This window comes from Hyla sarda, chromosome 5 (assembly GCF_029499605.1).
Source record: "Hyla sarda isolate aHylSar1 chromosome 5, aHylSar1.hap1, whole genome shotgun sequence".
NCBI classification, from domain to species: Eukaryota; Metazoa; Chordata; class Amphibia; order Anura; family Hylidae; genus Hyla; species Hyla sarda.
This window is the reverse complement of record NC_079193.1, coordinates 224,205,001-224,219,093: the sequence shown is the minus strand read 5'-3', so window position 1 is coordinate 224,219,093 and position 14,093 is coordinate 224,205,001. Positions and strand designations below refer to the sequence as shown.

Below are 14,093 nucleotides of genomic sequence, written 5' to 3'. Positions count from 1 at the left end.
CTGGGTTTTCGGGGTGAAATTACGAGCCTCGGCTTATATTCGGGAAGGCTTATACTAGAGTATATACAGTAAATAAAAAACACAACATAGAATCCACAACCTTTATCTGCTGTTTGTGAACATGCCCGACTTGTAGAAGACAGCCTGTGCAGATAGGTTATGTCTGTATGCTCGGGCCTGATACGGGCACAAAGCCAAATGTATCTGCAGACCGGAAATGGGCATAAAGTGCCCGAAAACATCACACTTGCTGATACAAACCCACTAAACCTGCTATATTCAGGAAGGAACAAATCAGTGAGGTAAATTTATGGCCCAAAGGATAAAAATAAATGTAGGAATAAAATAAATTGAGATGGGCCTGGTGACGTTGCTGGCATCTTAGGGCATGTTGCAAAGCTTTATGTGTGAAAGTTTAGGTACACTATAAAGGACATGCTGATAACTTTTGGAACTAGACACCACGTGACACAGAGGTCTTGTTGGGTCCTTGCATTGACCGTTTTGGCAGCACAATGCGCTTTAATATTTATGGCTGATCAGTGTATGTGTGTGCATTTGTCTCGTTGTATATGACCTAATTCTAGGTGACACCGGGGATTATGCACCTTTTTATTAATAGATTCCTAATTGTACTGTCTACTCTATATAAACACTGTAGAAGAACAAAAGCGCAATAGGTGGCTGTTTTGGTGTTTTCATACGATGTGATATTTAGCCTAGCAATATATTGACAGCACCCAGAATAACTATGTGATCTAGGGCCGATCTGTTTGTTTAAACAAAAGAGAAACATATGCTTGCATATTAATAGACGGCATACACTTCTATCATCTGACTCACTCTTCTGATGAATAAGGGAGTAGGTAGGTAGCCACCAGGCCTTCACTCTTTCATGACAGCCGATTCCTGCTGCTTATATGTAACGCGTTACCTGCCGTAAATGAAGTCTCAAATACTGTTCATAGAACGGAAAATTACAAAAACTCCATGAAATAATTCAGTATTTTTGTTTTTTTTTATATCCTGCACAGGACATGGAAAAACGTCAAGAGATGCTGCGTCAGTGCGGGCTACGCATCCTATTCCAGCAGCATGTGGCATATACTACTTTGAAGTGAAAATTATAAGCAAAGGGAGAGATGGGTAAGCATTGTGTAACTTTTCTATTTGCTTTAGAATGGAAATAATGCTGTTAATTCCAAACCATTGCATTACGTAACAACCTAAAAGGGGATTCCTGCATAGCATACCGTATTTTTCGTCCTATAGGACGCACTGGCGTATAAGACGCACCCTATTTTTCGGTGCAAAATCTAAAAAATTAAAGATTTTGAACCCAATAGTGGTCTTCAACCTTCAGACCTCCAGATGTTGCAAAACTACAACTCCCAGCATGCCCGGACAGCCGTTGGCTGTCCGGGCATGCTGGGAGTTGTAGTTTTGCAACATCTGGAGGTCCGCAGATTGAAGACCACTGCATAGGAGGTAATACTCACGTGTCCCCGCCGCTCCGGACCCGTCACCGCTGCCCTGGATGTCGCTCCATCGCTGTCGCCGTGTCCCCGTCGCTCTGTAACGTCTCAGCTGCCGGCCGGGTATCCTCGCCCTCCGTCATCACATCGTTACGCACGTACGCGACGACGTGATGACGAGGAAGGAGAGCACCGGCCATACAGGGGATCCCTGAACGGAGAAGACACCGAGGAGGCAGGTAAGGTCCCTCCCGGTGTCCTGTAAGCACTAACCCGGTGAAATCGCGGCGGTCCCGAACAGCCCGACTGAGCAACCGGGTTAGTGTCACTGAAGGGTTAATACAGGGCATCACCACGATCGGTGATGTCCTGTATTAGCCGTGGGTCCCGGCCGTTGATGGCCGCAGGGCCCGCCGCGATAGGGGTGTATTCGCTGTATAAGACGCACCGACTTTTCCCCCCCAGTTTTGGGGAAGAAAAAGTGCGTCTTATACGGCGAAAAATACGGTACTTAACAAATAATAAATTAACAAATAATTAAGTAATTAAAGGGGTACTCCGCTGCTCAGCATTTGGAACAAACTGTTCCAAATGCTGGAACCGGCATCGGGAGCTTGTGACGTCATAGCCCCGCCCCCTCATGACTGCTGTCACACCCCCTCCCATAGACTTGCATTGAGGGGGTGGGGCGTGACGTCATGAGGAGGCGGGGCTATGACGTCACGAGCTGCCGGCTCCAGCATTCGGAACAGTTTGTTCCAAACGCTGAGCAACGAAGTACCCCTTTAACAAACCCCGTCCGCTCACAACACAGGATGTCTGCAGTGTATCTGTTGGGAAAGTGTTAAGGAATTTATTATAAAGCGGTGAGTGAAATCCATAGCTCAATCCTCAACAAAAACAGCTGCAAAAGTCACATGTAATTCACAGATTTTGGTGTGGATTTCTAGGCCTGTTACATAACGCGAGGCACAGCTCTGTGAGGCACATGCTCCATTCATTTCTATGGACGGACTAAGAGACCCAAGTACAGCACTCGGGCATCTCTGGTGCTCCCATAAAAATGAATAGAGTGTGCGCTGTCTACCAGTAGACAACACGCGCTCCTCACTGACAGCCGGGGTCCTGTTCCTCAGATCGCGTGTGGTCCCAGCACTCGGACCACCTGCAATCAGCTACTTATCGCCTATGCTGTGGATAGGGGAGAAGTTAGTTTTGGCTGGAGTTCTGTACTTTTAGATGGAGGAAAAATGGAGATGGAGATGGAGAACAAAATGCAAAAAATGGAAATTGACTGTGTCCTTTAAGGGGTTATGGGTCAGTAGAAATATTTTCTTTCATGTTTTGCTTTTTGGTGGAAGAAGGGGGGGGGGGGGTAATGCAGCACTATAAAATCACTTTAATGTGTCCTGGTGGCATTAAAGTATTTTTTTATTTTTTTTAATGAAGTTCCCTTCTATCCATAGGATTAGGTATATCTTGCGGACTCCTGCAAATACGCAGCCCACTCAGTTTATTCAGGGTCTTAATTAATTTTACAGCATTCTGCTGATCAGCAGGGGTCCGAGCAGTCAGATTCTCACCAATCTGCAAGGGGGTAACTTTATGAAATGAAAAAAAAAACTTACAGTACCTGTCACCAAACTAAACTTTTAATATATTGTTCCTTATGTTATTATAATTCTACACCTTTATATGTTTTTAATGTGATTGAAAGAACGGCCACTAGGTGGCTCTGTTCTTTTCCCAAACAGTTTGGTCTCCTCCCGGACTTACAGAAGTCCAAACTCAGGAAGTGAGTGCCAGGCATGGCGAGGCACAGCCCTCGCAGGCTTCAATGACATCGCCACTGCTGGGGAACGCCCACTTTCTCCTGTCGGGAGCTCACACAATGTGAGCAAGGGGAAAGGTATGATACAGAGCTTTTTAAAGTTTTGGACATTTTTTTTTTTTAAGGGCAGGAGGGGTGTTAGGAGTAGTTGGGGAATATTTTAATCTGAGTTAGTGTAGAAAATATGGTTTGATGACAGGTCCTCTTTAAGGATGTGTGAAGCGGGTCCTGGAACCGAGCCCTATCTATTTTTGCTGGCTTTTAGCAGCTGACAGCCACAGTCAGTAATTGCACAGAGCTAACTCTGCTACCTGTTCTTTAAAGGGGTATTCCGGCTTTATACATCTTATCCCCTATCCTTTGGCCGTGACACCCCCTCCGATAGAAATGAATGGAGGGGCGTGGGGTGAAGTCACTAGGGGGCGTGGCCGTGATGTCACAGAATGCCGGGGGCTGCACAGAGATTGCGGGGGTCCCCAGCAGTGGGACCCCTGCTATCATACATTTTATCCCCTATCCTTTGCATAGGGGATAAGATGTATTAAGCCAGAATACCCCTTTAAGTATATAGATTGCGCTGTCCATGATCGCAGTGACATCTAAGCACTAGGAAGCCGTGACACTGCACTGTCTGGGGTCTGATGCAGTTGCGTGGAGCCTAGGACAAAACGAGGGCCATGGCAGACGTTATAATGCTGTCATATTGCTAGACTGTCTATTGTATGTGTTAACCCCTTCGTGACTCATGACAGATCTAGTCTGTCATTGTGCCACTCAGGGTGTATGGAGCCCTCTCCATACCTGGCAACCCCAGTTGATTTTAGTAGTTGGGGGCTGCTGCTAATAGCCAGAATGCAGCGATCGTCGCAGCCGACTATTAACCCCTTAGGGACTCAGCCTATTTTCACCTTAAGGACCTTCATTTTAGTTTTTTGTTTTTTCATCCTTCCCTTCTAAAAATCAGAACACTTTCAATTTTGCACCTACAGACCCATATCTTGTTTTTTTGCGTCAGCATTTGTACTTTGTAATGACATCACTTATTTTATAATATAACCTGCCGTGAAACCAAAACAAATAAATATTTGTGGGGTGAAATTAAAAAAAGAAATGCCATTTTGTAACTTTTGGGGACTTCCGTTTCTACACAGTGCATTTTTTTGGTAAAAATGACACCTTATCTTTATTCTGTAGGTCCATACGGTTACAAGGATACCTAATTTATATAGGTTTTATTTTAATACTTAAAGGGGTATTCCAGGAAAAAACTTTTTTTTTATATATATCAACTGGCTCCAAAAAGTTAAACAGATTTGTAAATTACTTCTATTAAAAAATCTTAATCCTTTCAGTACTTATGAGCTGCTGAAGTTGAGTTGTTTTTTTCTGTCTAAGTGCTCTCTGACGACACGTGTCTCGGGAAACGCCTAGTTTAGAAGAGGTTTGTTATGGGGATTTGCTTCTAAACTGGGCGTTTCCCGAGACACGTGTCATCAGAGAGCACTTAGACAGAAAAGAACAACCTTAACTTCAGAAGCTCATAAGTACTGAAAGGATTAAGATTTTTTAATAGAAGTAATTTACAAATCTGTTTAACTTTCTGGAGCCAGTTGATATATATAGAAAAAAGTTTTTTCCTGGATAACCCCTTTAAAAAAAATTATAAACTACATGCACCAAAATGAGCATGTTTAAAATTGGCATCTTCTGACCCCTATAACTTTTTTTTATTTTTCCATTTACGGGGCGGTATGAGGGCTCATTTTTTGCGCCGTCATCTGTAGTTTTTATCGGTACTATTTTTGTTTTGATAGGTCTTTTTGTTTGCTTTTTTATTAATATTTTTATGGTATATGAAGTGACCAAAAATGCACAATTTTGGACTTAGGTATTTTTTTTTACATGTATGCCATCGACCGTGTGGTTTATCTAACCTTATAGAAATCATTGCTGTGTGGTTATTTACTGGGTTTTCCAGCATATAGACATTAGAATGGGTAATGCCTCTGTCTAGAGCAGGGTTTCCCAACCAGGATGCCTCCAGCTGTTGCAAAACTACAACTCCCAGCATGCCCGGACAGCCGAAGGCTGTCCGGGCATGCTGGGAGTTGTAGTTTTGCAACAGCTGGAGGCACCTTAGTTGGGAAACACTGGTCTAGAGACACTCCAGGTAGTGAAGAGACACTGAACACTGTGCCTATCACTAGGAACCAGAAGCAGAACTGCACTGTCACCCTGATAACATGACCTTGCTGCATTCCTCTAGATATGGCTGCTACTCTGGGGCTGATAGTATTCACGTTCTGTGTAATTTATCAGTTTTTCACCTTGAAAATTCTGTTGTGTAAAGCTAGCTGTAGACAAAATGCTGAAAGTGGTCCCCCACACATTAGGCGCAGGCAGTGGTCCCCCACACATTAGGCGCAGGCAGTGGTCCCCCACACATTAGGCGCAGGCAGTGGTCCCCCACACATTAGGCGCAGGCAGTGGTCCCCCACACATTAGGCGCAGGCAGTGGTCCCCCACACATTAGGCGCAGGCAGTGGTCCCCCACACATTAGGCGCAGGCAGTGGTCCCCCACACATTAGGCGCAGGCAGTGGTCCCCCACACATTAGGCGCAGGCAGTGGTCCCCCACACATTAGGCGCAGGCAGTGGTCCCCCACACATTAGGCGCAGGCAGTGGTCCCCCACACATTAGGCGCAGGCAGTGGTCCCCCACACATTAGGCGCAGGCAGTGGTCCCCCACACATTAGGCGCAGGCTGTGGTCCCCCACACACATACAGCCTCCAGCCATATACAGTGTATGGCTGGAGGTTGTATGCCTGTGTGCTGCCCACTTCAGTGCTCCGACCACCGCTCCGGCTATAGCAGTAGGTCCCAGGACCGGTGGTCGGAGCACCGAAGATGACGTGCCGCTGGTCACTTACCAAGCTGGCCAGCGCGCGTCTTCCTCCTTCTCGATCCTCCAGTCCGCGGTGCCTTCATTTATAAGGGCGCACGGGACATCAGTTTTTAAACTTAGCGCGGGGCCGCAGGGACTTAATAGTGATGGCTGGAATCACGCCGTCTCTACAGGATGGCAAACACCGGTTCTGCTCGGGGCCCCAAGCAATTGCTTGGTTTGCCTGTCCTGTTGCGACGGGCCTGGAGTCGGGTGTGTGTCTTGACCTTCGCTGAACCCGCGAGACTGACTCACCGAACCCCTGGGGTTCGATCGAACCCAGGTTAAGAACCACTGCCTTATTTACGAAGAGTGGAGTGTAGTTTTTTTTTTTGTGGGTTTTAATTCCCTACAATTTATTTCCCACGGTATTTACTAAGGTTTCCCTACATTTTTTTTATTTTTTTTTATTTTTTACACCTGCTCTGATCTGTCGGGTTTTCCTCAGCTCAAATCCACCACATTTTCTGTGGAAACCATAGTAAATATGTTGGTTTTTTTGTGAAAATGTCGGGGACATGCCCCTTTTCGGCAGCCACACCACTTTTTCGTGTTTTCTCAGTAAAATGGAGAGTTATTCAGGTTTTTTTTTTTTTTTCAATTCTGGCGCAGACATGTCGGGTTTACAATAGTAAATCAGGGCCATTGTCTATTATGTGGCTGTGGTGTGGTTTGCAGTGCAGTGCGAATGAGGAGACACTGACGGCAAACCAGATGGATCCCATTTAAGTCAATAGGATTTGTAGGTATCCATTGTGCAACAGACCATCCAGCTGTTTGTTGTTGTTTTTTTGGTTTTTCTGCCAGCAATGGCCTGTGTGATGGAGCGCTGATGCAGATGTGAACTTAGCCTAACCCGCATCTCCTTAACACTTCCGAATTCTGTCCAGAGCACTTTATTGCGGTTGGGCTAAACCACGCAGACGTTATAAGCTCCATTGTCTGCACACGTACCTTTTATGCTATGAACCGTAGCGTTCTCCACCTGTAGACTGAAACAGAAGCATGGAACTGCATGTTCCCTACTTCAGATATTTGCTGCGACTCGCCTGTTTGCTTTAAAGCGTGCCTGTTCTTTCAGATCACTTTTCAGAATAAGCTGTGATGGGTGTATACCTAAGAGGTAGCGCTATTTCTGGCCAGTATATGGCATTTTCCCCCTGATTACCCCTCCGCTGTATTCATCTACCTGAGCACTGCTGTAGAGGGAGTGGAGAATATCATCTATCTTGGCTCTCCTGCCTTTCTGCAGCAAGCTTTCAGAAGATGCAGTAGGACATTATAGAGCAGTAATATAAATTGTAAATCAACTCTGAGGTGAGACATTAAAGGGGTACTCCACTGGCCAGTGTTTGGAACTAAATGTTCCGAATGCTGTTTTCACTCTGCCGGGGTCGACTATGTCCCCTCATGACGTCACGGACACGCCCCCTCAATGCAAGTCTATGGGAGGGGCGTCACAGCCGACCCCTGCAGCACGAAAACAGCGTTCGGAATATTTAGTTCTGAACTCTGGCCAGTGGAGTACCCCTTTTAAGCCAGAAATGTCTCTCTGTTTTCATCTTTCTCCTTGTACTCCATATCCTCCTTCCTCAGGCCACATTACCTCTCCATAGATTTCTGTTGGCATTGTAAGCTGATCTCTCGGTGAGCAAAGCTTGTCTCTTGTCTGCTTTATGGATTCCCTTTAGGGCCCATTCACACTATGAAATCTCCATGTAGAGATATTCTAAGCAGAGATTCTGTCTGTAGTTTGTGCCCTTAGTGATTTCTGAATGTGTAAACAGATAAGGTGGCATTCATGGTGGTGGGGAGGAAGAAATGAGCCTGATAACTAGAGGTTGAAGCATTTTGCTTCATTTCTCTTCAATTAGAAATATATCAAAGTTTCTTACATTCAATTGTACTGTTAAAGGAGTACTCTGGTGCAGAGTATTCCTGCTCCGCCCTGCCCGGGCTGCAAAAAAAATGAAAATGAACCATCATTCACCTCCCTGGGTTCCCGCGGAGCACCACTACAGCTGATCGGTCCTCCGGTCCATCCTCTTCAGCCTATTATGGGCCGAGGCAGAACATCGCGGCGGCCGGCGATAGGCTGAGCGCCATGTGACGCTGCGTTCACATGGAAGTATGAAGAAGATGGACCGGAGGACTGATCAGCTGTAGTGGCGCTCCACAGGAACCCAGGAAGGGGAGAGATGGTTCATTTCCATTTTTTTTTTTGCAGCCCGGGCGGGACGGAGCAGGAATACTCTGCACCAGAGTACTCCTTTAAATTATACAGAGTTGCTTGTAGTAAGTTATATTTTAACACAAGGGTTGTGACTTGAAAACTGTAGACATCTTAAAGGGGATCCTCATTATTTAAATAGTTTCTTTTTTCCTTGCTCTAGTACTTTTAAAACATAAAGCCACTTTACAGTAGAAGTGATTAAACATTTCCTCCAGTTTTGTGTATGTGTGTGTATGTATATGTATATAAGTCCTATGTTTCTCCATGGTTATAGACTACAAACAAACCCTGTGTAGTCTGATCCTGCAGTCACGCGTTTCTCCTCTCCATCTGCCCCCCCTTTTGCTGTATGTAGGTTAACAAGAACAAGGGACAGATGGAATAGAGTAACGCATGACTGCAAGATCAGACGACACTGAATTTGTAATACTACGGTCTGCATGGGAGCTGGAGATGCAAAACTGCACTTCTTTATGGAATCTATTTTTTTTATTATTTAAATAAACAATTTTAGTTAAAAATAAACCTTCTAATTTCTTTCTTCCTCTCTATTTCAGATATATGGGCATTGGGCTATCCACACAGGGTGTCAATCTAAACAGACTCCCAGGTATGCTTATTATCAGAAACTGTAACATTGACTAACTCCTATTCTGCAGGGAGATCTTGACTGACGCTTCTAAAATAAATAATTTCAGGGATACTAGTTGTGTTGTTGCATATAAAATGTCATTTTCCAGAATGTGCAGATAATTTAGGGAAAGGCTTAGGTGGGGATTTATCAAAACCTGTCCAGAGGTAAAGTTGCTGAGTTCCCTATAGCAACCAATCAGATTGCTTCTTTCATTTATCAGAGGCCTTTTCAAAAATGAAAGAAGCGATCTGACTGGTTGCTATGGGCAATTCTGCAACATTTCCTCTGGACAGGTTTTGATAAATCTCCCCCTTAGTGTTTGTCATTTCAACAAGTTTTGAGATGTTGCTCAAAGTTTAGATCTCGCTTGATCTTCTCTGCCTCACCAGCCACTGACTCTTCGCTCCATTATAGTCTATGGGGAATGAGTTGGGTTTGAGTGCAGCAGATAAGACCCGTTGCGATCCAAGCTTTTGACTTGTCTAGGCAACATGTCAAAATTTGTTGCAAATGACAGTGACACTTAAATTTTTGTACTGCATAAACTTAGCTTAGTACATTAAGTATTGACTTTTAACATTACATGCAGCATTTCTCAACATATGTAAAGTTAAAAAGGGTGTTCAGATAAAAAAAATCAAAAAAAAAATCTTTGTGTTCATGTAAAACATCAAAGTACAGTCTTTTTGTGTACTTACCCTGGTGTCTCACTCTGTTGCCCTGAACACAATATGGCCTTAGTGATTGGCTGCAGTGGCTATCAGGAGAGCATGTGATACGGGGATGTAAACAGGGGAACCAGGGTGGAGGTTATGGTGTAGTTTGTTATTGTTCATACGCAGAAGGCTGTACATTTTTTTTTTTTTTATGTTTAGTAAATCATACTAGCCCTTTAAAGGGGTACTCCGTGGAAAAAAAAAATGTTTGCAAATCACCTGGTACCAGAAAGTTAAAAAGATTTGTAAAGAACGACATCTCCATACAGGCACCAAAAGATTTTTTAAGAAATGGAAATCGTTCATAGTGTCCCATTTCGACCCCCCGGGGATAGCTGATATAGTGCGCCCTTTTAGACATACCGTTTGGTACAATGTAGAGTCCTTGAGGGGTTCCTTAGGAGCCTTGCAACTACCTGATAGCTGAGTACTGGTCCCGAAAGGGATGGAACGCCACCTCTGGGGGTCGATGTCTCACATACTACTTACCATATGTTCTTAGAGACTTCGGATATCTTTATAATTTTTTTTATATGGTACGGTTTTTCTTTTTAAGGTACGGGACGTGTAGTGATCGTCTTGGGGTTGGTGCTCCGTTACTCTGAGGGAATACCTCCTACTTCTACTAATTTTATGTCTGCTGTGCTCTGTCTCCCTTTTAAGTGGGGGGGGGGGGCGGGATAGGAAGGGTGAATATTGTTATTAGCAGCTTGATTTTTATGTGGAAAATATACTCTTTTCTGCTCATACATCATTGCACTTTCTCTTTGAATTGTTTTATTTGTTGAAAAAATTGTTTCAATAAAAATATATAAAAAAAAAAAAAAAAAAAAAGATTTGTAAATTGCTATTTCAAAATCTTAATCCAGTACTTATCAGCTGCTGTATACTACAGAGAAATTTGCAAAGTTCTTCCCAGTCTTACCACAGTGCTCTCTGCTGACACCTCTGTCCCTGTCAGGAACTGTCCAGAGCAGGAGAGGTTTGCTATCAGGATTTGCTTCTAATCTGGTCAGTTCCAGACAGGGACAGAGGTGTCAGCAGAGAGCACTGTGGTCAGACTGGGAAGAACTTCACAACATACAGCATCTGATAAGTACTGGAAGGCTTCAGATTTAGAAATAGAAGTCATTTACAAATCTGTTTACCTTTCTGGCACCAGTTGATTTAAATACATGTGTTTTGCACTTGTTTCCACCTCAATTCCCCTTCTAAGTCTCCCTTTTATCATTTTACTGCTATCCTTTTAATAATGTTTTGTAAGACAATCTTTTTTTCATCACTTCCATAGAAATAGAGCATTGCCCTCTCTTATGTGGCTATAACCCTGCTGTTTGGTAGGGTTTACCACCAGATATATCTACTACATTAATGAAGCGTCGACAGTATTGAGGATGTCAGGCATGATGACATTTACACCCCTTATGTTAAAACAAACAAAACATACAGCCATGTTGAGAAAGAGAGGCTGATAAAAGTTTGTAATATTTTCCTTCATGCTTCTGATGTCCGTCTAATGCAATGGTTTTCCTTCTTTTTGTGTTTCACTTTGGCAACAACCAGGTTGGGATAAGCATTCCTATGGATATCATGGAGATGACGGACATTCATTTTGCTCTTCTGGAACTGGACAACCATATGGCCCGACATTTACAACTGGTGATGTCATCGGATGCTGTGTTAACTTAATCGACAATACATGCTTCTATACTAAAAACGGCCACAGCCTAGGTAATAATACACCAATATTTCTGTGCTTTGCACTTAGCTTTTTCTATATGTAATAAAGTAGTATAATTAACAAACACCATTTTAGGACTCCTGTGAATGGAATACATTCAGTGATTTATAACCTCAGCCACAGAGGAAGAATGCTTCCATTATTCTGCCGTCCATCTGATCTCTCATTCTTTCAATGTAAAGCTGTGTGCATTCACCAAGGATCTGGACACTCCTCTGAGCCCCGCACTGATCATTGGTTATAGTAGAGGGTGGCGGTGTTCTTATTTTAGAGGTGATTTCTGAAAAGCCTTAAGGGAGGATTGATTGATTTATTTCCGTCTTGCAAAGGATATTTGTGAACGTCAGTGGGGTGAAGGGGGATTATTAATATTTCCTATGCAAGAGCATATTGTATTTATTTTAACTTTTTTCTCTTTGGACAGGTATTGCATTCACAGATCTTCCGGTAAGCTTTATTTTTGTAAAATTCTCTAAAACCACACTAGGTGGGGTGTTTTTGACTGTCACTCTTCTGTTTGGTTATTTTAAAGGGATTATATATAGAAAAATGTATAGCCTGCCACAGTGTTAAAATACCGTATAAACTTGAGTATAAGCCGACCCGAATATAAGCCGAGGCCCCTAATTTCACCACAAAAACCCAGGAAAAGTTATTGACTCGACTATAAGCCTAGGGTGGGAAATAAATCATCTCCCCCATGTCATCATCCAGACCTCCGTCATCCTCCAGACCCCCCCCCTTCATCATCACCGCCTGTCAATTCCTTCATCAGTGGTCTTCAACCCGCCGACCACCAGATGTTGCAAAACTACAACTCCCAGCATGCTGGGAGTTGTAGTTTTGAAACCTGGAGGTCCGCAGGTTTAAGACCTCTGGAGGTCCGCAGGTTTAAGACCACTGCGGCCTTCATCATCATCCAGACCCCCCTTTAGTTTTCTACCCCCCTCCCCTCGGCAGGAAGGAAGGTTGAGCTGGTCCGGGCCATCTATGCTGCAGGGACCGTCCAGTGGGGAGGATTAGTCGTCCCAGGTGGTCCATTTTCACCGGGGGGGGGGGGGGGCCTCTTCTCCGGGCCCGGCCCCGAACTAGTGACGTTGCCTTGACGACGACGCACAGGGACGTTCATGTGCGTCCCTGTGCGTCGTCCTCAAGGCAACATCACTAGTCCGGGCCCGGAGAAGAGGGCCCCCCTGGTGAAAATGGACAGCCCGGAATGACTAATCTTCCCCCCCCCCGACGGTCCCTGCAGCATAGATGTTCCGGACCAGCTTATCCTACCTTCCGGCCGAGGGGAGATTAGTACAAAACAAAAGAGGGGGGGCTGGATTATGACGAAGGCCGCAGTGGTCTTCAACCTGCGGAGCTCCAGAGGTTTCAAAACTACAACTCCCAGCATGCTGGGAGTTGTAGTTTTGCAACATCTGGAGGTCCGCAGGCTGAAGACCACTGAGAAGGGATTGACAGGCGAAGAGTTCACTCGAGTATAAGCCGAGGGGGTCGTTTTCAGCACGAAAAATCGTGCTGAAAAATTCTACTTCTACTCGAGTATATACGGTAGCAGAATACACAATACTCGCCTGTTTTCTCTTTGCTAAGTCCATTGCCTCTGCTCCTTTCCTCAACGCTGCCGGTCTTTACCTCCCTGGATGATGTGCTTTCCCATTCATCTGATGATATCCCTAAGACACCCTGTGGCTCATCACTGTCCTCAGTGGTAGTCAGCATGAAACTATTGAGGACAGTGACTGACTGCAGGGGCCCCAGGCATGTCATCGCTGCTGGGAAGTAATCTAAGGTGACGAGTCGGACCAGAGTGGCGGTGTTGAATGCAGCAATGATAAAACAGATGCATATTGTGTCTTCTGTTGTTTAGGATTCTGACATCCCATAAGTACTAAGCACTTGTCATTTGGTACTGGAAAGGTTTTTGGATCTTTATGGAGTTAGCAAGGTTATCGTACAAAATTGATTTCCCTCTGTTGAAAAGTTTTGTAGTTGATCTATTTAGTAGTTTTGTTCCTAAATCTCTAGAGCTTCAGAATATGTTGGTGCTATATCATTATCAGGTAAAATTAATATGTGTCTTTGACTTACTGCATAATAGGGTATACAAAGAATCACCTGTATTTTTATTAACCAAAATGGCTTAAAATTGACACAGTCTTGCTCCAATCCACAAAATTGACTGGCAGATGGATGTAGGTAAAATTTGGTCCTGTATGTTCCATCATGATCATGAAAACCTGATAATATTAAAACAATGTTACAGAATAAATAAAATGTCCACAAAAACGGGTTTGGTTGGAGTAGGCTGACATGGTTGCGTATGTGAGTCCACATGACCAAACTGTCGGATAGGAGAGAAACATTCCAAATGGTAGGTGTGCTTGGGTCACCCTCAGTTCCATATCTACACCAGTGACGGTTTTATAAATGTGCCCCTGTATTTCCCTTCACTCTTTCTCGCGGCACACAGGCATCCTATAATTTCTTGTTTTCTACATGTTTATCCAT

The 14,093-nt window shown here is 44.2% G+C and overlaps 1 protein-coding gene across 2 annotated transcripts in view; it reads left to right on the top strand.

The window, feature by feature from the left end:
* The window catches only part of RANBP9 (RAN binding protein 9), an 87,926-nt gene that overhangs the window by 39,713 nt on the left and 34,120 nt on the right, over positions 1 to 14,093 (top strand). For both annotated transcript variants that reach the window (XM_056521193.1, XM_056521192.1), the window contains exons 2-5: positions 1,035 to 1,146; positions 9,043 to 9,095; positions 11,399 to 11,566; positions 12,001 to 12,023. In XM_056521193.1, coding sequence (XP_056377168.1) covers positions 1,035 to 1,146; positions 9,043 to 9,095; positions 11,399 to 11,566; positions 12,001 to 12,023 — 356 coding nt within the window. The remainder of the gene's footprint in view (positions 1 to 1,034; positions 1,147 to 9,042; positions 9,096 to 11,398; positions 11,567 to 12,000; positions 12,024 to 14,093) is intronic.